We start from the raw sequence: 24072 nt of genomic DNA, 5'->3' as shown, positions 1-24072 counted from the left end.
GTTATTGCAACTGATTTTATGTTGTTCATCAACAACCTGCCGGTCGGTGAGACCAAATATTCAATCAAATTGAAGGTCGAATATTCAAATAGTGAATTATTCGAATTGACTCAGCCCTACAAGAGGTAAAAACAATGTGAGTTAAAAATGGCTTATGGCTTTTGAGAGCTGCAAGAAAATTTAAAACCAATCTTTCGGACTTTCTAACAATGATGCACCAGAGCATGTACAGTGGTTATTGGTGGTTAATGGTTAACCAATTATAATATTATGACCAATCCCAAACAAACACTGAAATGTGTAATGACCTCTTTGGATATTTTGAACACAGTGGCTCCAACAGCCATATCGTGAGGCCTTCTGGCAAACAAGGGTTTTTATTACAACATGCAATTTGCAACAGCACACTGAAACGGCTACATGGTCTGATACTAGGCAACATAACATTTTCTGTACCACGAGGTCATAGTTTCAATATCTGATAGTGCTATTGGTTTTTCTTCACAAGAATGTCATATCCCACTTTTGGATAAAATGAAGTTTCACAGTTTGGTTGTTTTTGACATTGAATTTTTGTATTTAAGGAAAGTTAAAAAACCAACAAACAGGTAATGTAAGTGTGTTGCTGCTGCCATTTACATAGCCTCACAATATAAGGGAACTAACTGCCCATTTTAGAACACACATGTACATGTGCAGCAACCGTTGATGGAAATACTACACCGATATATTTGGGTTGTCCTCTAACTGTAATTTATTTTTCAGTTAAGAGAGTGTGAACAAAGTCTCAGAGTGACGAAATTCTATGACAATTACCATGTCATGACAACTGATTATCTGCATATAACAAACCAAAACAATCCTTATCACACATCTTATCCTTGACTTGTCATCCTGTATAATAATTTGAGTAAATAAAACTGCCTTGATTGACCTTATTATAAACATAGGCCTTACACTAGTACTGCACACTTGCTTTCTCCCTAAGTCATATATGCAATTCAAATGTGTGTGTGAAGATGCAGACACTGACAAGCGCAGAATACCTAATGTAACACAATAACGCGTTTAAACAGCAACACAGCTACGTAAGTACCCAGTATCCAAACTTCAAACGCGCCATGCATTACCATGTCATGATGAGTGACTCATTCATAACCACACATGCACCCACTGACGACATACTATGCACGCACGACAGCGCGTTGCCGTGTCCCAACGATTTCATACACATAAAACATGATAGAAAAAGGAAAGGCGATAAATACCTTACGTACCCGTCCATTGAGCAGTCAGAAAGAAGAAGAGAACGAAAGAATCAGGAGAAAAGGCAACAGCTTTGACACAGGGAGAGCCAGTTCAGAGTATTTTTTGCTACGAGTTTCTCTACCAGCGGAAAACAAGATGGCGAATAATAGCGCCCTCCTGCTTCGAGCGTAGTTGCGTAGAGGAAGTAAAAATAACAACAGGTTTGAGTCGGACCGGGGGAGCCACTCCCGTCTTATCGGTCTCCAATGTGGTCGATGTTTGGTATCGATCACCGCTAATATTTTGAACATATGTTCGGGCCACCAAACAAACACAATGCTAAGAAGCAACATAAAGGTAGTTGGTGGACGCTCCCTTTGTCGCCTTGCGCAGATACATGTTGATATATCTGTTCAATATTTGAATAACTATGGAGTTCAAGTGCTAAATTTCCAGATTATATTTAAAAAAATGTTTACACTGGGGGGGGGGTCGGGGATCATGCCCCGGGGAACTCCTCGACATTTTTTTTTAAATATTGAGAGAACAGCAAATTTTTTGGATGTAGCCCCAACGTCAGGAAGGCAATACAGGTTACAGGTTAGAAATTTCCGAATTTTCTGGCCACCTGAAAACCGGCGTTTGCCCTCAGTCCTTGCTACTTTTGTTCTAGATCCATCATTGGTGTTTCAGTACCAAGGCACGGAAATATATTTCAACGGGGAAAATTGTGTACACGTCTTACAGAGCTAAATCTTCATTGACATTCAAAACTCATTATAATTTGTGTGAATCCAAATTGGTTACGGGATATCAAATAAGCCATGCCTTCAATGATTTTTTGTTGCACTAAACTCTGTTTACCGATGAGTACATGTAGTATCTAAAATGATACTTTTTACCGGGAATTCATTTGAAGACAGCCATATTCTTGCCAAGATTTGGAGACCGTTTCCATTGAATTGGAAAGTTGTCTTGATTGGTTCGGATTTTGGAGTGGCACCCTGTCATCTCCGCACGCTTTGAAAACTATGCCGCCAATCATTTCAACAGATGCGTTCACACAGCGCGCGCGCAGTATATGCCGCACTTTACTACCGAGAAGTAGCAAACATCGTGTCACGTGCCACCGCCACTTTTCGCTAAGTGCTGTCCAATCGAAGACGGAAGGGGGTCACATAGCCGAGGACCCATGATGTCTCAAGAGACAATATTGATTAAATGCTTACTCCGTTGTTGAACCAACACAGAAATTGATTTTTGCATCATCCTCATCAACCGTAGACGGTCTTGGTACATAAACATCATCATCTTGGTTGGATTCAGTCAAACTGGTCAAAACCTTGCAGTTTCATCATCTTTCTTTAATTCTTATTTCTTATGCATGAAAAAAAATATCTGTTGGTTGCAAAAGTCAAAGGCCTTCCAGACCTAACCGATGGTGCCAATGACATGTAATTTCTTCGAAATGCGTGAAATTATTTCTTTTAGCTGTCTTCTTACGCTTGCTGTTGGATTTAACATTTCAATTACATATGGAGCACCTGCATCGATGTTCGCTCGACCCCACTCGAGGACTAGGACGATGGTAGAGGATGATTTCTTTCTACAGAAGGAATGCGATTGAAGTGCGTTTCGGCATAGCAAATCGTTGATAAAAATATTGAATGTGGGCTCAGAGACGTTACATTATCACGGGGCCGGTGGAATGAAATGTGCAGTTCCCAGCGCGCCCTTACAGACGGAAGTTTAAAATTTTGCCGTTTTTCCACGCTATGTAGATAATTTTTCTTTAACTTTATGAAAGAGATCAATTTACTGAAGGTCGTCACTGTGGTGTATGAACGGTGCTTGACAACAAATTGCCTGCTAGTCTTTTCTCAACCCGCATACATGCATTGCAAGGTTTATCATTTATTGCAGCGATCGTCTTGTATATAGGCTATTCTCACCAAACATCTGCTGGGGAAAAGGGCGAGCGAAAATCGGACAAACAACGTCATCCAACAATTATGAACTGACGGGCTTAGCACTAAACACGGCCAACACGATACTGACATAGGCTGATAATAACGGCCCCTGTCCAGGACCTCCCAAATTTGATGAGGCCAACAAAAATGCCAACCCAATCTTTGTCCGGATAATAAATCATGTAATGCTTTAGAAATTAATGTGAAGCTTTGTGGACGCAAGTATCTTGAAAAGTCATCGGATAAGCCACTAAAAAAATTGAAAGGCAAAGAAAAGATGAGGAGATGAGCTTCAATTTGCCTTGTGTTTTGAACACCTGAGAAACTTGTGAGTATTTTTCGGGTATTTTTAAAGTGGGGGTATTTATCACTGTTGTCTATGGGACTTTACTTACTGGTCTGCACCCCTATACATGAAGATTGGGTGGAGGAAAGTAAGGAAGTACGTGGTGATCCCAGGAAATGTAGAGGTTGCGGATTTGACCTCAGTTACTGTCTTTTAGGGTCAACTCTCTATGATTCTGTGGCTCGGCACCCTGCCAAGCAATTTATAAGAGCATTTGCTTTAATGTTTTTAGCTGTAGAAACGTATGAGCTTTCCAGCGAAATACAAAATCATTCCAGGATGTCCAACCTGTTACTTTTCATATTTGAATTGGCAGCATCTGCGTCGCCCTTTTCTTACAGGCCTTTTACAGTAGCGCAAAAATGCATAGTGGAACTAATGCAGAGTTCAATACAATTTGGTTTTGTGGTTGTAACATTAAAAGATACGTGTTTGTGACTGATATGATAATTTTTTTTTCTGCAAGGGGGAAAGACCAGGTCCCTGGTTTAAGATTGAGGGAGAGGGTTCTGTATCATACCCCACTTTAAATTTTCATGAGTAAGAGAGATGCTTCTCCCGCTGTGTCCCGCTGAAGAACATTTTATTTTCCACATGTTTTAATTGTTTCTGCCACAAATTATCCTTTTACTCGGATAAATAGTCTCGTCTCGTGAGTCGTGACGCACTATACGGGGCGTGGCGCGCCACGAGGCCAACGTGTGTGCTCACTCTTACCTCAGCATGGCCTGGAAAACACAAGCAATGACATAATTATACTTGATTTACTTTCCAATGAAAAAAAATATTGATCAAGAATAGGGAGTGTTTATAGACAGAAGTTTGTAATTGCATTCACGCCACCGTGACAGCATAAGAGTAGCAACCATAGACATGTAAGGTGGTAGCAACTGAAAAATTTCTCATTTGGTGACGACAGAGGGCGCTCGACTCTGAGGTAGAAAACTCACGGACACGCATGTACTTCCTGATTCGACACGAGGTGCCGGCGTACTTCAATAAGATTTAAGAGCAACTTCGTTATCGTATATTTTTTGCACCTATTGCTTCGTGGTGACAGCAGCCCGAATAAGGTAAGTCTATTGAGAAATAAAAAAACAGGAAGGAGTTCCATGTGCGGACGCCACCAGTAGTACTACTAGTACTAGGTCAAAGTGGAGCGTGAGTGTTCCTCTTTTTCGATTTTGGACGGGATCGTCAAAAAGGAATACTTAGTAGGGTACAGTCCACTAATTCCAGCCCCATTGAAAACAGTGTAAAATCACCATTCTTCAGAGCTCAATAACATGCAAGCCAACATCCCTGAGGTGTCTCACACAAAAATTTAATTATTATTCAGTCATTAATCTTTCAGTTTCTTTTCAATTTTCGGGGGGTTAACCAATTACATTTTTAATTATTCACCCAAAACAAAACCAACCTCCCAAAAGTCGAAGTTCCCAAGTCAGCACGCAGCCATTTTTCAAATGGTAACCCTCTACTTTCTCGGTCCTTTGGGAACATTTGTCAACCGTATTTTTTATCTCTTCCGCCCTCAGATGGAAGCCCAAAGAACCAGGGTTTCGATCCTGGCAAAGATTTACACAATCTCACCATTTTGGGGGCCAAACAATCCCCTTTTTCGAAAGATACTGTGGGGGCACTTTTAATGCTAATGAGCCTGGTGTAAATTATTGCTTGAATTAGTGGACTGCACCCAGTAACGCTCCACTTTTAGTAGAGCCAGGAATCCACTCGACACCCCGTGCACAAATCAGTATTAGACTGGTCTGACAATTTTGTAGTGTTTTCTAAGTAAACAACTCGGTATTTTCTCTCCTTCATTGAACTTTTCTGGACATGTTTTTGCTCTCTGATGGCTAATAGGTCACTGTAGGGAATAATTACTGGCATCTATATAGAACTCTTTCCATACAAATTACAGGTTTTCAAGAATAAGAAATTAATATACATGTATTACAAATAACAGAAAAGAACCTGTTGCAAAATAGGCCTAACAAAACCAAGGACCCAGAACATCAGGTACCCCCAGAACCGTGGGTTTCGACATCCGCCCCGCTCCCACGGACGTCAGACACCACACTTCTGGGATTAAACATCAAGCTCAATTTTAGAATACCCCACCACCCTGATGATGATTCACTTTGTAGCCGGCTACCAGGTTATACGAGGCATATCAGGTCGACTTTCGTCTTTATGTTTTTTCCCTGCAGGAATGCCAAGTGATTTACGCACTTCCAGAATAAACATCAACATGCGCAGGTGACCATTTTGTGGGATGTTCATTAGTAACTTAATATCAGACAAGATGTTGCAGTTCAAAAAGGCACTGTGGCGTGTGCCGGATATTCGAAATGGTGCGCTTCTCCCCATTGTCGTCTGCGCGGCCCTGCTTGGGCAGACGTTCACACCCCAAACTGTTGCACAGCACTCGGACCGTGTGGTCAAAAAGACCATCAACATCGATGCCACCGCGGGTACTGAAGGCTTCACGGAGGACGAAAAGTTCAAAGACATCTTTGAGCTGACGGAGGAGAACTATGAGGAGTGGGTGTTGGAGGCCGATGACCCCTGGATCATCTTGTTCACCGACGGCATGCTGAAGAAAGAGTGGAAGACGCTGGCTGTGTCGTTGCGCGGCATTGTCTGGTTTGGTATGGTTCACAGACTGGAGCAAGAAGACCTTCTTGATGAAATCGTAAGAACAAGAGTGTTCTTCTTTCCCAGAGAAGAATTTTCAAACAAATATTCTTACCAGTTGTGAAACATAACAGGTCCAAATGTCAGTCAGAACCATGCTCCTCTCCACGATTTGAAATACTATATGTAAGGTATAAAAACAACCTAAATTTTCTCCGCTGTTGAAATTGGTTGACCTACATTTACCGGCACATAACCTACTGGTTACATTACCATTGTTTGGTAATAAACTACTTCTGCTTAAACGTGGGGGAAGCATTCCATGTTTCTTTCATTTTTCTTATTAATTTCAAACAATAAAACTTCGAAACATTAAAAGAATTATGAAGCAATTTATAGTACTTGCCTCATGTTGAAGTCACTCTTTAGGTCACTTGGTAAACACCTCAAAGGAGCACAGCTGTGTCGTGTTGTGCACTGCACCAATGTGCAAGAGAGTGACCTTGGGCACTTATGCATATTTGTGCTGTAAAACCAAAGGAGGGTTCTACCTTTGGTGTTCAAAGCATCAAAGAATTGAGCTTTTTGTTACCATTTCAACTCTTAAAATGATTTCGATTTTTTCTTTCCTGCACAGGACTTCTTTTAAGCTGCACCAGTGGGGGCTATATTTATAGTTCTTGCCACAGTGTTTCCATTCCCTGACTGAGCTAGTGAGACAAACAGTGTCCATTCAGATATTCAGATCTTTTTTAGTGGGGGGCACCTTTAGTTTCTAAAAGTACCAATGCCTTTATTAATTAGAGAGATATTTAAGTTACACCAAAATAAATTACAGTTAGATCACTTAAAACCTCAATGAATCTGTTGTCACCTCCGTGTCTAGTAAAATAGAGGCTTTCTCAATATATTTGATATGAGATATGGAGAGCCTCACATTATATTGGGATGAAAGTGTCTGTCAATTTTGTCCTCCTTTTTACTGATGTTTAGAGAGAGCTTTGATGGAATTAAATTTCGTTCCATGGCACTTTCGTGATGCACGGTTCATACATGCTCAAGGGATAAAATGTATGGACCCCCCCTCACCTTTTAACCTCAACAACTTGATTTTACGGTGTAACAAGGACAAAATTGTTTTCCAGCTTGCGACAACATCCTGTCCAAAGGACAATGTTTCATAATCCATGCCCCATGAAAAATAGAGGACCCTTGGATATGCTTCCTGAAGCCCCTGTAACCCAATCAATGGCAAGTTTTCTTCTTTCCACGATCAGGATTTTGATGTTCAGAAAAACCCAGCGGCAAGGGTCTACCCCTACGGTGACAGCAAGACAACCAAATGGACCGATGTCCAGTCTCCTAAGGAGGCTAAGGAGCTCGCCCTCCGTGGCTTACCAGATGTCACCACCGAGTTTGACCCTCAGCTTCTTAAAAATTTCATCTACGATTCCTACATGACATACCCGTCAAGCTTCCCAGCCATTTTCCTAACAGGTGCATTGTTTTTTTTTTAAGTGCTCAGTAAACTTGGATCTGGGGTGTGGGAGAGGAAGGAGATATTGCCAAAAAAAAAAACAAAACAAAATGAGGTAAGGCCACAAATCACTTCGGGAAAGCGTGACTTGAAAATTTCTGAAAGGACACCAAATACAAATTTGTGAAAAACACATCATTTGTGCAAATGACTTCACTTTATTTAGACGGGTTATGACATGATTAATCTTTGAAACCAAAGACGCGGTCAGTATAACGCACAATTGCAATCAAATATTCTACTAATTTTGTTGGAGCTGAAAAAAACCCCGATCCTTGAAATCTGTAGGGTGCAAAAACCTCATTTTGTTGCAAATGGCTTCATTAAATAATCAACACTCACTGTATCAAAGTGGAGACAAAGTGAGCTTTGCACGCACTCTTATCTTTGTATTTCCCTGGAGTGCCAACCACGCTAATTTTGACACCTGGACTGCGTTTGATGTTTCCTTGCTGCCCTGGATGTCCGTGGATGCTTTCATCTCCCCAGGCCAGCTTGACATTTAGGTTTTGGCCAGTCTTTGCCGGAGAGGGGAGTTTGACATACAGAGAAAAAAAAAAAGTGACATGTGAGTGAGAGACTATTGATGCCTTAAAGGGGCAGTTTAAGACTGAAAAAAGGGGTCATTCACCAAATGAGTCCATCAGTAAATTTATGAAACTAAGTTTAGGTAGCAGAACTCACTGCTGGATTCATCACAATAATGGTGCTTTACAGTCCCCCAAGTGCGTATGAAATTTTCGTCATACTGTCTGGTAAACTTTTTTAAGTGATATTGCATGGATGCATGCATTGTTTATGCTTCACAGAGAAAGAACTGCCTCCAGTTTTTAAATCCATCGCCCTGCACTACAAGCGGTACTTCAACTTTGGTGTGTTGCGCGATCCGGACCCGGCCTACCTGGAGAGTTTGAAGTACGACCTGGGCATTCCGGGATTTCTTGTCCTTGTGTCTGACGAGTACAGCGACTCAGACAAAATGGAGGAAGGGGAGGAGGCCGATTACACCTTCCAGGGCATCGGTAACAACAAGAGAAAAATTAACAATTGACCCTAACCCTCCTCAATCCTCCAAAATCCTTCGGGTGGGTTTGGAAGAAGCTGGAGGATTGAGGTGAATGGCAAAAGTGCATGGCTGATTGCAAAGGATGCCATGAGTAAAGGTCATGGGTTAGACCTTGTGTTGTTCTTGCTCAGTCATGCATAAATTCAGCCTGATATTTCTTTTGCATCAGCCACACTGCTCAAGAATGCCATTCACACTGCCTCAACGTATTGACAAGAATTGCCAAAGGATTTTGAAGAACTGAGGCAGTAGGCACTCCTCCAAGTAACATTTTCAACAAATTTCGGAGGATTGAGGGAAAATCCAATTTTTTCACCCCACAAATTGGAGGATTCTGGTGGATTGAGGAGGGTCCCCAGCAAAAAGGGCCTAGGGGTTAGGTTATTAATACCTACCTCAATCTATAACTTAGGAGACATTTACACTGAACTGTATACAAACTGTGACACCCCTGAACTCTTTTGACAAAATCTAACCCATCTGGGGTTTCCAGATCTTTATCTGTGACCTAAACGATCAAGCTGTCCAACAAACAGGGTTTTTTCTAGTACCAGATCTGCAAGGGAGGCCCTCAAATGTGTAAGTTTAAATGTCTCCCTAAAAATTGTTATTTACAGCCAAATGTCTTTCAACTATATGTGGCACACTTGTTAATGTAACAATGGTTAAATTTATATTGTATAACCTTCTTTCAGGGGTTAAATTTCAAATGATATTTAGATGTTTTCCCAGTCAGGATTGTAGATATTTTTCATTCAAGCAATTGGTAACCCTTTCTCTGCCGTAAAAAGTGCAAGATTCAATCACAGCCATTTCTGAGAAGGCACATTATTTTATTTAAAGAAACTAACAAACAAAAACACCCCACATCACAATGTTGTAACTGTTACAACTCCTCAGTTGGAGGGATTATGGATTTCTCTCTGTTGTCCAATCTCGCTCTTGCCTCGTGGCAGTGATCAATCACTCTTTACACAACGTCAAAACAAGAACACACAGTGCCTTTCCAAAGAACATCACGATAAAGAGAAACAGAACGACTCTCTCCTATTTTGGGGGGACAAAATAAATAATACAGACTCTAAACCCCATTGTACAACAAACAGCGTTGGTCTCTTAAAACAATCTGAAAGCCACCCTCGTCAATGTACACGTTTAGGTCATGCACTGTCAGCAACATGAATCAAGAGGACAAGAGCCTGGGGTGAACAGTCTGCATGCAGTGTTTCCAATAATGGCAGTGGGTTTTGAAAGAGTAAGGTCAACCTCTTATCAGAGTCCATCACACGTCCCTGTAAGTCCACCACAAGTCCATCACGAGTCCATCACGAGTCCTTCAGTCTGAAGCCAATTCACAAGCCATTCAAATGAGCTGTGACAAAATCATTCTTTCGCCATTTTTCACCCTGTTACTTACGGCTGGCCTTGTGCAGGGGACTTGTGACTGGCCTTGTGCGAAGGGACTTGTGATGGACTGGAATGTGACACCTGTTACTTCCGCAATTAAAGTGTGTAACATCTGTGCAATTTTTTTTTCCTCTTTCAGGATATTCTGTAAAGCGACAGGGTGAGCTCAACTATCCCAATCTGCTGAAATTCCTGTACAGCATCAACATGCAGCACAGGCACACCCTGCCGGGGACCAACATGGCCGAAGTGGAGGACGTGCTGCGGATGGAGGAGGTCATGGAAGTGGAAGGTCAAAGGTTTGACGTCCGGTACATGGACGACCTGGCCAGCATCCGCGGGCTGGAGCCCGTCAAGCTCGAGACCAACATCAGTGGGAAGAAAGTGAAAAAGGGGAAGAAAAACAGAAGTGACGAGCTGTAATTCTCACCCCAGAGGCAAGCTGCCCACAGCGACATTCCTAGCAGTCCGACATCTCCGCTGCACTCGCTTTTATGGTGGACAAATTACACTGAAATACAAATGCCTGAAGTTTTGCACTTGTCCACGGTATGCATGGTGTGAACTCGCACAGCTGAAGAGAGATTTATTTTTTTGGTTTACCAAGCAAATTTTTTCAGGAGAAGTTCCTTGGAACAAAGGCACACTTCAGTTTACCCCCCCCCAACATCTTCATATCCAACATAACTTGACTAATGCCAAGCCAATGTCATGTCTGCCTCTCCTGCCTGGCTTGGCTCTGCCTCTGGGACCACACCACCAACACAGGTTTAGGGTAATTACGGAGGAATTCCTTGGTGTGGTGCAGGTCATGCAAGGTGCACGGACACCTTCCTTAGCATGTAACTCCAGTTACACATGACCACAGATGTCAAGCATTGAGATCGTCAGATTTCTGCTAGATAAATAACCAAGCGTGCGATAAACATGATCAGATTGTGTCAGGAATCTTGGAAAACACTAATGAGCATTACTGAGGTGTCAGACTGTAACACCGCTGAGCCACTGGCAGACAAAAGGCAATACTTTTTACAGATGTTTTATGACATTGTGACAACTTCATCAAGAGCTATCACGATCTTTATTTACAAAGGGGAGAGAATATTGTAGCACTTTTTCATATTTCTTCAATATTGGACCTTTGAGAAGATGTCTTTCCTTTAAAGAAAAATTGTTTGACTTCAAAGTTCTTGAGATTACCGTTCGGATCTTCAGGGAGCTGTTGAAACTATGTGACCTGCTCTGCTAAAATGAGTCTTGTGTCACAGGAGCCACTTTTTTGGTTTTACTTTGTATCAGATTGAGGAATGTGAGCTCCTTTGGATGTGTCACTCAGTTTGGTTCAAATGGTGAGAATTTCTATTGCTTTAACACTCTTGAGATTCTTTCAAATGCCTTTAACGCAAAAGTGGCTCTGGCAACGTGACTCATTTTCTGCAGAGCGAGTCGATGGAATGGCTACTTTATTAAGACATGGGCTTCAACACTGTGTAGAATTAGTCATTTGCTGTCCTGTCGTCTAAGATATTTTTTCATGCATGCACACACTGAATTATTTTCTGTGGTTAAAGGTCCATGTTTCATGCCGTCTATTGGTCACAACTGTTCCATTCAGAGCCAGGGGTGTCCAATCCTTGCTCGTGAAAGGAAATTCAGAGAGCCTGCATCGTGTACCACACCGAGACTCATGATAGTGTGTTTTCATCCCTGGTTTTGGTCGATTAGAGTTCAGTTACAGTCATGATTGGCATTTTCCTCTTGCGGAAGGGTGGACAACTGGAGTACTTGTAAAAAGTTTGACACTTTTTGGTGAATGGATCTGTGAAGTCAGTTAATTTTTGGTCTCACTTTTTCATGTCAATGTTTCAACATACATTTATAGGACTTTGTAACAAGGAAAAAATATTTCCAAATATCTTCTTGCCAGATTGTGTGCCTTTCCAAGCCGCCAGGCCTTTCCAAGCCGCCAAACAGTACACGATACCTGCACTTTCAAGTGATTTTGAATGTTACTTGAATGGCATATGTGTATATTTTGCAAGTTTCCTCATCTTTCAACTTTTTAACATCTACTGGGTGGATTTGTTTTCATTGGTATTTTTACTGGTGGACTGATATCGTTTTGTTTGTCACACAGAACTTCTTTGACTGGTAAAAATAGAGATCTTTGAGAATCCACTTTGAATAATTTGAAGTATTGTGCATTGCATTGCTGAACACGGCAAAAACATTAAAAAAATGTATTACACAGATATATAAACACAAACATTTCTTAATTACAATTAGAAACTGGAAATATAGTTTTTACATGTATGCTCAAGTTCAACCTACGAGCAATGTTTTTGTGAATAACTGCCCACTGGTGTATTTAAGCTTCTAAAAAATTACATCAACCAATGTAACATTATACAGTTGAATGCTACATTGGAATTTTTTCACAGCCAAAACAATATGTAAGATTTTGCAAGAAAATTGAATCTTTGTAAAGGGACCTTCTTGAAAATAAATGAGCATAAAAACGCAGATAAAGCATGACTTGGTTTCTTTTCCTTAGGAGCGTACTGAGCACTTCATATAGAATGCATTTACAAAGTTCATACCTGGACCTAGTGACAGTTTATTCAATACACGTGTTCGGCTCAAGCCCACATTGACTTTAACTCGGGTAATTTCATGAAAAATGTGAACGAAAGTGAACTATTTAAAAGTCCAATTTGTCCAGCAAAAAGTTTTAACAAATATCCCTCCAAAATGCATGCAAAATAACTTAAACCTTCCAATTTTACAAAGCGTAATGCCCTTTAAACTCCCTCATCTTTGCGGTCGTACATCCACCTCCAGTAAGCCACCTTCATTCTGTCCCACAGGGCTCCTGGTGAGTCCAGTGCCGGCCTGACATCCAAGAGGGCAAACTTGTAGGTGTCTGCGTCCACCACGCCGCTGTCGTAGTAGTCGATGATGTAACGGACCTTCTTGCCGCACCGGTCGATGATCCAGTCATGACGGTCAAATGGCCGTTCGTAGCTGCCAAGAAAAGGATGACTACGGCCTCATTTTGAGGTCACCAGAAAATATCCTGCAAGAAGTACACACTGGTGTCTTATGCAAAATCTTCTCCAATTTTTTGTAAAGGGCTGAGCCTCTACAGAGGAACAGTTTTTCCTCTAGCTCACTTACCCCAGCCACATTCTGTACTTTGCTCTGGGTGACAAGTCGGTGTACTTCCCTCCAAAGCTCAGCAACTTGGGGTTGCCACACTCTCTGCAAACAAAGGAAGGGTAAAAGAATCAACAGTTGTACAAAAACAAGAAAGGCTATTATGATCAAAAGAAGAAAATGAATACGTAGGATCTATTCGCCACATTCATCATACTCGTTAAACCTCCTAAATTCAGTGTCTGAGATTATTTACTTGGCAAATTCCATTGGTGTGGGTGGCGGAAAACAACGTAGTTGAACACTATTAATACAATGTCATTTTTATAACAAGGACATTTTAGGTCCCAAGTCTTTGAATTTCCTTGTTTTCCATTACTGATAGCACAAGGTACCTGTTATAAAAAGGTAATTTGTAAAGTCATGAGGACCTTGTAATAACAGTATTTCAATGTATGTTGGCATGAGGGCAAGAACTTGGTATATAACTTAATACACGGTTTGCATGGCTGCCATCTTGCAGGCCAGTACTTTTGTTCCACAAGGCACGCACAAAGGTTTCCCTGTGGAACAAAAGAAATACTCTGCAAGATGGCTACCGCGCAAAGCCTCTACAAAGCTCTGTGCCTTGCACTCACTTGGCGTGCAGGGCTTCCCACTTGAGAACCTCTTGCCACGCCTGCTCGTTGTTGGCGTTGTGGATCCTGATGATGTTCTGCATGTCCCCCTGCGAGATGTCCTCTGGCTGCCAGCGCCAACCCTTCCGCAGCATGGCATTCCAGAACATCTGCTCCGATGGGTACACCCAATTTTCGCCCTCCTTGCTGCTGCGGGGGATGCTGGAGACTTGCCGGTTGGTGGACAGCGGGAAGGGCTGGTCGGGTGCTGGTCTCTGGTTGGGCGGTGGCATCTGTCAGAAGACGGGCAAAAACAACATGTGAATGAACGTGCGTCAGCAAACTGGACACTGTATTGCTCTGTACTCTTTTTTTCTTGTTGGATGGGGTGGGGGAGACTATTTCTGGTGAAGAACAAACTTAGTAGACCGAATTTTTAAGACAATCTGGAAATGTCAATTCAGTGATAATTTGAACTTGAGACCAAGTAGAGGGGGTTACTTTCATTGTGCTGATGTTTCAGGTGGGGGAACTTTTTGGACCCCTATCAGGAAACATATATGCAAGGCTAAGCCAGGTTTGTACAGGTGCTTGATGGGGGGTGGGGTGAATATGGCATGCCCCATTTAAGGCCTCATCTGGTCCATCATTTGATAAATAGTTCGATGTAGTGATGATGTCATACTTTGATGTCATACTTTACATGCGGTCTCATCTATGGGGACCAGGTGGACACTATGAATTCAAAGTTCCACAGAAACTGTTCACTTGCATTTAAACAAAGCCTGATTAAATCACCAGTCACTAGGCCTATTCTAAAGGGTATTTCATTATTAATTCTGCTGTTGCTTCAACTATTTAGCTGGTTTGTAATTCAACGTGTATGACTGGATGGAGTATCAAAGGGAAAAGTTACCGGAGACTGAGAGGAGATTGAAATATACCAGTGCTGTGTGGAGTGAATTATTGTGAGGAGAAAAATCAACACAAGCTTGATTTGAATCTCTCCTCAATGCAACAGTACAATGGATCCAAACAGAGCTGTATACAGAGAGAGAAGCGTCAAATGCAGACTTTGGAACCAAAATGGCTGTTCATTATGCAGTACAGCATGCAGCTATTGTGGGCTAATTGTCCATGTGCACTGATGCATCAGCCACCATTTTGGTTCCAGCAATTGAGACACTTACGCTGCAACTAATTCTATTAACAGCCTATGGATTAAAATACTGAATATCTCCCTCTTCAAGTTGTAGTAACTTATAGCCCACTGGTTGTAAGTTATGTTATGGTCACTTACCATATTCTGTGGGTCTATGTCATCAGTTCTGCTGTCTGTCATCAGCAAAGCAGATGAAGCACCTGCCATCGGACACTCACTAATCTGGCCTCCAGAGGCAATCACTGTCGACCCATCCTTCTTGTGCATGGGGCACCCGCTTGGAATTTGTCCACTTTTAGCCATGTTCGTAACGACAATCCCGTTGGCTTTTGTGCTAGCAGCCGAGTGCATAGGGCATTCTTTCGGCATTGATGCTGTGGTTGGGGTAATCTGAGGGGCAGTGGGGGCGTTGTCTGCTGACGTGGCACTGGACGGTATGATGGTGGTGGCAAGCGTTGACGCCTGAACTGTTGTTGAGCTAGCACCGCCCATGTTTGTCTCATTGGTTTCTGACGCCGAAGAAATAACAACAAAAAAAACAGGAACAACTGGTAGTGCATAAAGATGATTGACATAAAGCAAGTCTCCTCAAGTGGTTGAAAGCAGTAGTCACCATGTCAAAATGGACCGGTCGCCGTAGTGGTTCATTCCTCGCCTTCCACCTCTGCGGTCCGGGTTCGAATCCCACTTGGTCCACATGTGGATTGGGTTTTCAGTCCCTACCTGATTCAGTGGGTTTTACCCAGAATATTCCTTCCATTGACCCGGTCGGAGGTTGTTCCATTCATTGCACTCATGTCTGGGCAAAGGGGCAACCCTACATTCACTTTGTACACGGACATGCATGTTTTCCTCATTTTTTGCGGCAACATGATAAAAATAACTGACACCTTTTTGGCACAGTGTTGGAGATACAGTGCATAACCAGAGTTTAGTCAATAATTTAGATTTCCCAATAGACCACAACATTATTGTTGCCCCTTTGAGTCCAAAGTGTGAAATGTGGAACAGCCACCAGCTGACCAATCAGAGAGAAGAACCAAGACTCAATGATGTCGTCCCGACTGTGAGAACATATGTATTTTCCCTGCTGAATTGGACTTTTCAGGTCATAACTGATGGCTTAATAAACCAATGCATGGAAAAATTAGTGATGTCCGTGTTATATGGAACTCTCACCCTAGCATTACTTAGATCCGACTCCCCGTTTCACTTTTAGCATGTTCATTTTTTGTCAGTGTTCATGCCTCTCTGCTTGTGACACTCGATGACTTTATCCACGAGTTACCATAATTTGCGCACTTAGTGTACTTTGACCAAAATTTGTTCTTAAATATATCAGTAGTTGAATGTTTGACTAAAATCCTTTGTGGAATAATAGTATGAAGAACACTGGATGTCACCGAAGCAGCAGGAACACTGTCATTTGCAAATGAGTCGGATTGGCTGTAGTAAAACCTAAGTCACCATAATTGGCGCACGTACATTGCAAATGTCATTTTAGAGGGCATCGGTACTGCCCTACTTCTGAAAAATCTGCCACTTGAATGAGGAATTATTTTTTGCATTAATTACATTGGTTTAGTGATGCAGTTTTAGGGAAAAAAAACACTTTTATTGGCAATAGCTTGACTTCCTATCACTCTCTCTTTTTTGTTTTCTTCGATTTTAATTCTTTGAATTTGTTTTAAATTTGAAGTTACAGTGAGGCATGAATTTTTTATTCTTTCCAAATAAATCATAATTAGCATTAATGTGAGTTATTTATCTGGATGTTATGACAAAACGTCTATTTCTAAGAGTATTTCTGAAAAAGTCACAAAATACAGTGCCATTGAACCGCAGTACTTTAGGAAATGATAAAAGTAAGATCGACATAATGGTCATGAAGGTGGTGAGATGGTGCTGGTTTTAATTGAAGTTTAACAGACAGAGTTCCATGTAAAATTTTCGTTTTAACACAAGGAACACCATGTTCACATTTCTTGTAATTTATAGACCTACAAAGGATATGAAGGAAGTGAAACATACATACCGGTAATTCAATCGACACAATTCCCACTTGGTACAGTCTGACGTCTGCGTTTACTTCAACCTATCGATACATGATGTAATTCGCACCAACGTGCGTTACGTCCGCACACGTTACGTGCACGCGAAGAACAATTACGTAAATTGTAATGCCATAGCATAATTTCAGTTAGGAAAAAGTATAGGAAATAATTAAAACGCATAGGTATTATTCCGAATTAAAACACATACATATATTTTTGAAAAATTATATAAAAACAAAATTTTGTTAATATAAAAATTTAGACAACTTATGAAAACAGATATTTTTATGCACTGGGGTTATTCCTAAATAAATGATTAAGATTACCCACAAATCCTTGTACAATATGGCAGCGTCCAGTATAGGAGTCCATAATTTTATTCATTGTGCTGAAGTTTCTTCAACTACAAGTGCGTAGATTTGAGAAGGAAAACCAACCAAAACAGAGCTCCAGCCTACTGTGAGGTAAACTCTCGATTTTTTTTTACCAGTTTGGCTCCTAAAATTTTTTGACTTGAACATGTTGAACTCGGAAGTAAGGCCTTGGCCTCGCATGATGACTATGTGACCCGCAGTGCTTATACTTGTGTGCCGCGCCTGCGTTCCCGTGTTGCGTGTGTGTGTGTAGACCATGTGTAGACTAAGGTACAATTGCAGAATACCCCGCCACTCACCTTACCCATCTCGTAGCCGCGGATCCTCGGATATGGCGTCACACTTCCAATCCACAAGGCCCACTTCGTATCCCCGTAATCTGCATAGCCACTCCCCGGGACCAACATTGGACTTAGAAAATTCTTCCGCCATCCCCATTCACTTTGTGTTGCAGGACGCACAAGGCCCACTTTGTATCCGCGTAGCCACTCCCTGGGACCCACATTGGACTTCGAAGATTCTTCCGCCATCCCCAGAAAAATTTCTCAATTTCTCGTTTCAAGAATGACTTCAATACTGTACACAACACGTACCTTGAGGCTTGACGCAGCAAGGATAACCCAGAAGTCGAACAACTTCCACTTGACTACGTAGCCATGGATTTTTAGGAGGTTGTTTTCGCGTGGCGGGGTATTCTGCAATTGCTTCTAGACTAATGTTAGGCCTAGTCATTGAGGGTTTTCCTACTATTGCTAATCACAGTCAACACATGAATGATAGTAACGTCAACACACCGTCAACCATTCAAAATGTAGTATAAATGAGTTAAAGAGCCACATAATATTTGGGCTAAACAAGAATTCTCTGTGGTTTGAGGTTAGCCTACATTTCAATTTGAAAACATTTGAAATGGGTATTTTCACACACAAACGTTTTAGGTATGAGTGAGTAGGTAATGCAAATAGAAGTAAGGCAGAAATGTTACAGAAATAAAGCTATTGGCGCATTTTAAATTTTCATCTTTGGACTAAAATTGGACGTATGAATAAGCGTGTTAAGTAAAAACCTATGAGAGACTTTTTGGGAACGTGTAAATTCCTGATCCAATGTTCCATACCTTTTTTTGTCAGTAAAGACCCTGGAAACTGGAAACAATCATGGCAGATGGTGGCGATGAACCAACGGGGCCCAAAAGCATTGATGACTTCCCTGGTGAAGATGACGGAACCTGGAGGTACTGGTTTGAGAAGAACATCGTTCTGTGGGTGGCCAAGGACCCCTACGGGTTCCTCTATACAGTGTTCCTCTGCCTGACGCCGCTGTTCATCGTCAGCGCCATCTTGTCCTACATTTTGATGAAGGACATTGACAAGAGGGAGAAGGAGAAAAAGAGAAAAGCCAAACGGGAGGCCAACATTGCCCGTGCCCGGGGACGGTCATCCAAGAAAACTGATTGATCGAGTGTTGATTATTTTAACCTGGCAAAGCTACATGTATGTGCCATCTTTGATCCCTTTTTCTTCTTGAAACTGAAATCTACCTGTTTGACATAGTAGTGTTGGCCAACATTTTCCCCACACAAAAACGTGATCTGTTCCCCTTTGCATGATGGAACTGTTTCAGCTGAGAATTAATTTCTTGATTCTCTTGAGAAATTAAACTGAAAATTTGAATGACCTTAGTCCCGAAAAGTTGCAATGACAACAATTTCTTACAGAAGTTTTGGTGCAAGGCAAATCCACTACATGTATTTCACACACATAGTGTTCCATACATGGCAGTTTTATCCTCAAAGATTTTTACGTATTACAGAGTTTTTCATTCTACTGTTGGGCATCTCGATAGAGAATACTCAAACAAAACGGGACGCTGTCCACCTCGTTTGAAAAGAGCCACAGTGGTTGGGAGTGTTTATTTTGTTTTTAGCCATGTGACTGTAATGCGTGCATTTCATATTCGTTTATGAATCAGTGAAGTTCAATTTGATCAAAGGAGCCTTCGTTGCTGAGAAATTGGGCCCTCTCTTGGTCCAGCTGGAGTCTCAAAGTGGACTCACCCTGCAAAATATCAGAATCGATATCTCCCAGGCCCCTCTCAGTATTCTTCACAATGTTAAGTTCCTCACATTAAAGATCAGTCACACTGCTTTTATGGACTTATTAAACAGTGAAGTGGTCGTCATTACCCAAAGAGTGACATGGCAGCTTCTTGGCACATTTATAAAAAAAATCGTCTTTTGGGAGTTCAGTTCCACTGTGAGAATGTTCAGAGCAAAAAAAAGCTGCGATCAAGGCAGCAGACAAATCTTACAATTTGATGATGTCATAATACAGCTCTTGTTTCCCCTGAGTATTCTTGACCTTATGGCTGTAATAGGGGGGTTTTATAGCACAGGAACAGAGAAAAAATGGGTAAAGTAAGTTTCATGTAATTCTCGGTACATGACCAAGGCTATATGCCTAAAATTAGTCCGGTTCAAATTGGAATGGTTCAACTTTATCATGCAATCCGGTGTTGATCAACATTGTCGGTGTAAAAGCAATTCCAAGTCACTCTCACTCTCCGACCTCTTTTTAATTCACAGTTAGGTGTAAGCAAGCACAGCACTCATGCATGCGAGTGCGTTGAGTCAAAAAGGATGAAACGGTCATTTAATTGCAGAGCTGTAGTGTGACATGGATGCTCCTTACGACTTTTGTTTTGAGTTTGTCTGATATGAAGGACTTCAACTCGTTCTTTTGACGTTAGTAGCAATCTTTATTTAGCTTTTATATAATAGATTGTTTTTAGTATAACTAAATTCCTTAAAAAGTGAAATTATGAAATACCAATGTGATTGATCTTTAAGAGCGATGGCCAGATTTTACCAGATTAATCCAGTGTGTTAGCTAATGTTTTAAACACAGCTGAATTGGCCTCCTAGCACTGAACTCATCTCGTCATTTCACGTCGTATTTTGGCAATTTTGAAATACATGTATTAAACTGAATGTGATGATTAAGCTTCAGTCATGTTGATGGGTGTTGACGGACGCTGGTGTGAGCCTATCGTGAAATAAGTTGAAAGTGTAGCTTTGTGAATTCATGGAGGCAATACAATATTTGTAGAGTGGATTTTACTCGTACAGGAACGCGTGTCTAGAAATTTAAGGGGTAAAAGTGTAAGGGTTTTGCTTTCATTGTCAGACAAGTGTGAACTGACTTTCACTGAAAGATTTCAAGGATGAATTAGGTCTGTGTGGATATTTAAACTCTGAAAGCACAATAAATCATCATGTATCCTATAACAGTATAAGTCATAAGGACTATTAGGTAACATGAATGATTTTCAGTTAATTTTATTATGAATGGCTGCAAAGCTGATTACTAAAAGTTGCCAAATTTGAATTCCTCATTTAATATTTTTCCAGTATTGCAATGATGAGATGGAAAAGTTTCAAATTATTAACATTAAAAATTTCATACTTTGCTTTAAGTTTGATACAAAGTTTAGCCTAAATGTTTGTGGAAATTGGTATGTATGTCAGGCATGTGAAGACAAGTATGTATACATGCAGGTTAAGAATGCAGAAACATTTTTTAGAATTATTCAGGCAGACTTAAAATTTGTATGCGTCCAGTGGAAAATAATGTAAAATCCATTTGACCAGGAAGCACCACTACTGATGTCATTAGATTGTTGATGTGGTGTTTTCCTTCCAACATGATAAATTTTACTTTCCTTTTTTATTTCTGCAAGACAACATCCTTCTAACAGGATGGTTTTTAACAAAGTATAGGCTAGGAAGAATGATAATATTCCTGCATACGTCATCTTATTTATGATGGCAATTAAAAACATTGACACGTTTGGGGGATTTGACCTTCATGTGCTCGGGTCAAAAGAATGGGTAAACTGCCACAGCATAGAGTGTTAAATCATGGCAAACCAGCTCAGACGGCCCGTTCTCATTATGATGAAGTTTGTCTCCGGTTTTAATTCATTGGTGATTATACACTTGCATTTAAAAGTCTCCTTTTTTGAACCTGCGTAGTCTATGATGTGCTGTATTCCTTGATTCTCAGGAAAGATTTGTAGTGGTTTCATAGATCTATGTTCATAAGATGAAAATGAAAAGAAGTCAACAACTGGTAATTTGTGCCATGTGCTTTTCAATGAGATGTGTTTTTGTCCTTTTCTTACACCCCGCACAAAAATCCTTACCATTCAGAAACCGGAGCACTTCTTGATTTTATCTAAACCTGAAGTTTTGGAAGCAAACTGTCAATTGAAATGCAATGAAAATGCTGTTAGTTGAAAACCATTTGTTAATTAAAAAATAAGGTATGTTCTCTGTGTCTGGTAGTGGTAAACTTTGAGGGAGGATATGTTCCCGACCAAGGGTGGATCAAGGATGGGGGAAGGACCTCCCCCTGAAAAAAGAGCACATTTTTTGGGGGGGGGCTGAAAATAACGAAATTCTTTTGGGTTTATTTCCTTCCCCTTCCTGAAAGCTGGAAAAAGCACCAAAAAGTAGCCGTGGCTTTGTCTCCCCCCCCAAATGTCGCCGCCCCGAAACTGGTTCTTGATCTATCCTTGTTCTGCACCAGATGCCTGTGCCCCTTTTGTAATGAGCAAAAATGTAACATCAGAACGTTCCCAGTTACACGGCCACTCATCGGTGCCATCTACTGTTATATAGGAAAGTTTGAAATCAAACTGCATTTGTTTTTGCCTGAACAATGTGAACGCCGGTTTTTGTGGATGATACTACATGACACATTTCCGTTTCTGCAGATTTTGTATCGCAGTTCCGACAAGGAAAGGACCTTGACTTTAATTGACATATCAGACACTGAATGATAACGATTGACACCTGTGACTGTAAAGTTTGGTTGTGCAAGTGTTTAAGTTGGTGGCCGGGGGGTACAGTGAAAGTCGGGAATGGCATCAGATTCACTTTAGGAATGGATGAATGTACATGTACATTGATGGTTTCTCTGGTGACGGGTAGGGTGGGGCATAATATCCTCTGAAAAGGATTAAAACCAAATAAGGTATAGCTTTTCAATTTTTGTCCTGCCGTAGAAAAGAAGAATGATGTCCACATTTTAGTTGCCGTGACAATCAACCGTAAGTTACGACATTGATAAGTGTTACGATCTAATTTGATTGTCTTCAAATCACCAGCCTTTCATGCCACGTCACTAAGGGTGACCAGCAGTATCTGAACGTTTTTCCCCTAGGAACTGGCCAGCCAGTTAGCTGGCTAGCCGCAGACTTTGTTGCGTACTCACTTATGCCGCCCTGGCCGGCGCAGTGATGAGAGTTCGTTGGTAATCGTGGTATTTGCGATGGAAAACAATGGCTGTACGATCAAGCGTCACGATCACCAACGAAATTTCAACCGGCGTTACCCTCAATATGCTGTATTTCACAACCGGGACGTTCGCTTATGATAATTTTTTAGACGTACGTCATGGGTGGTTGGAGAAAAATGAATAATGTATGTTGTTGCCTGCCAGAGCTAGCTCATCGCGTAAACTTATTTTTAGAATCAGTGATGAGCATGGATTGGTCCAAAGCAATGTCTGTCATGTACATTTCGAGTCGGACTTCATTTTGAAAACTTGACCGAACCCAAATTTTAACGCCTTCCAACTTCTTTGCAAATAAGTATACAAAAAAGGAGATGGAGGAGGATATTGCTGAGTCCATGAAACAGATGTTGTAATGTATATGTACATGTACGTGTTCGTGTGTACATGTACATGTACGTTGTGTTGATGCCCTTGGTAATTCAGGCCTCGTAAATACACACCAGTTGCAATTTTAACGGCCTTGGCGTCGTTACAGAAAGACATGAGACTTTTTTTGCCTGCCAATGAAACCTTTCAGAAGATGATACATGCAAGGGCGGATCGGGGGGGGGCGCACGACCCCTGTTTTTCACCAAATGAATGAGTAAATGAATTAAAAAAAATTTAAAAAGAGGAAAGGAGAAGAAAAAGAGTCGTACTGCCTGAAATTGCACCACAGTACGCCTAGAATACAAAATGGCTCCGAACCCCCATGCCATTCGGGCAGTTTACCTTTACTGCTTTAGTTTACGCCCTCCCACCTCTGGAAAATCCTGGATCCGCCCCTTACATGTATTTGCTGTGCATCTTTTCCGGCTACTCAAAAAGCTCCCCTTAGGTCATTGGTCTATAGAGGTGTCTGTCCAACCACCCTTTTAATTTGAAAGAGAGTTGTTTAAACTGAAATTTGAAGAAAGGGCAACGTGGGGGAAAGTCCCCCAACTGCATTATAGCATGGAGAAATTTCTCCATGATTATAGGTACTGCTAGCTCCGCACCACCCAACCCTTCCAACAGAAAGAAAACATATTTCAAAGTGAAGCGCCAAATTTCTAGTGCAAACGATAACTATTGGATATTCATGATATTTTAATACAACCTGCGACCGCGCTTATCCAGTTGCGATATTGCAGCGACCGGGATTATGTGCAGGCAC

At 41.3% G+C, this 24072-nt stretch overlaps 4 protein-coding genes across 8 annotated transcripts in view; 2 read left to right on the top strand and 2 right to left on the bottom strand.

The window, feature by feature from the left end:
- Positions 1–1437, bottom strand: part of LOC110977446 (polypyrimidine tract-binding protein 1-like) — a 90074-nt gene extending 88637 nt beyond the window's left edge. For 2 of the 4 annotated variants that reach the window (XM_022231593.2, XM_022231600.2), the window contains exon 1: positions 1269–1434. In XM_022231593.2, the coding sequence (XP_022087285.2) occupies positions 1269–1285 (17 nt within the window). In that variant the 5' untranslated portion in view covers positions 1286–1434. Of the gene's footprint in view, positions 1–1268 lie in introns of all 4 variants that reach the window. The other 2 variants (XM_022231601.2, XM_022231596.2) reach the window with 2 other exon arrangements.
- Positions 1438–4503: 3066 nt separating this feature from the next.
- LOC110977444 (uncharacterized) lies at positions 4504–12743 on the top strand. Its single transcript, XM_022231587.2, has 5 exons — positions 4504–4637; positions 5778–6262; positions 7482–7701; positions 8551–8763; positions 10354–12743. Exons 2-5 carry the CDS (start codon positions 5843–5845, stop codon positions 10635–10637), a joined length of 1137 nt encoding a protein of 378 aa, XP_022087279.2. The 5' UTR covers positions 4504–4637; positions 5778–5842; the 3' UTR covers positions 10638–12743.
- On the bottom strand, positions 11253–17343 carry hccs (holocytochrome c synthase). The gene is made up of 5 exons (XM_022231589.2): positions 17185–17343; positions 15288–15658; positions 14009–14280; positions 13392–13475; positions 11253–13238 (listed from the first exon to the last, which is right to left on the bottom strand). Exons 2-5 carry the CDS (start codon positions 15639–15641, stop codon positions 13016–13018), a joined length of 933 nt encoding a protein of 310 aa, XP_022087281.2. The 5' UTR covers positions 15642–15658; positions 17185–17343; the 3' UTR covers positions 11253–13015.
- Positions 17344–17513: 170 nt separating this feature from the next.
- LOC147797059 (small integral membrane protein 15-like) lies at positions 17514–21711 on the top strand. 2 transcript variants are annotated; one of them, XM_087144129.1, is made up of 2 exons: positions 17514–17667; positions 18708–21711. In XM_087144129.1, the coding sequence occupies exon 2, from the start codon at positions 18735–18737 to the stop codon at positions 19032–19034; it is 300 nt and encodes a 99-aa protein (XP_087000255.1). In that variant the 5' UTR covers positions 17514–17667; positions 18708–18734; the 3' UTR covers positions 19035–21711. The 2 variants fall into 2 exon arrangements, with proteins under 2 accessions (XP_087000255.1, XP_087000256.1); XM_087144130.1 differs by having other exon boundaries at positions 17516–17667; positions 18713–21711.
- The last annotated feature ends 2361 nt before the right edge of the window (positions 21712–24072 follow it).

This window comes from Acanthaster planci, linkage group LG12 (assembly GCF_054643075.1).
Source record: "Acanthaster planci isolate LZ-2023a linkage group LG12, COTS_SCS, whole genome shotgun sequence".
NCBI lineage: Eukaryota > Metazoa > Echinodermata > Asteroidea > Valvatida > Acanthasteridae > Acanthaster > Acanthaster planci.
The sequence above is the reverse complement of the archived record's forward strand: the minus strand, read 5'-3'. Positions and strand labels throughout refer to the sequence as shown.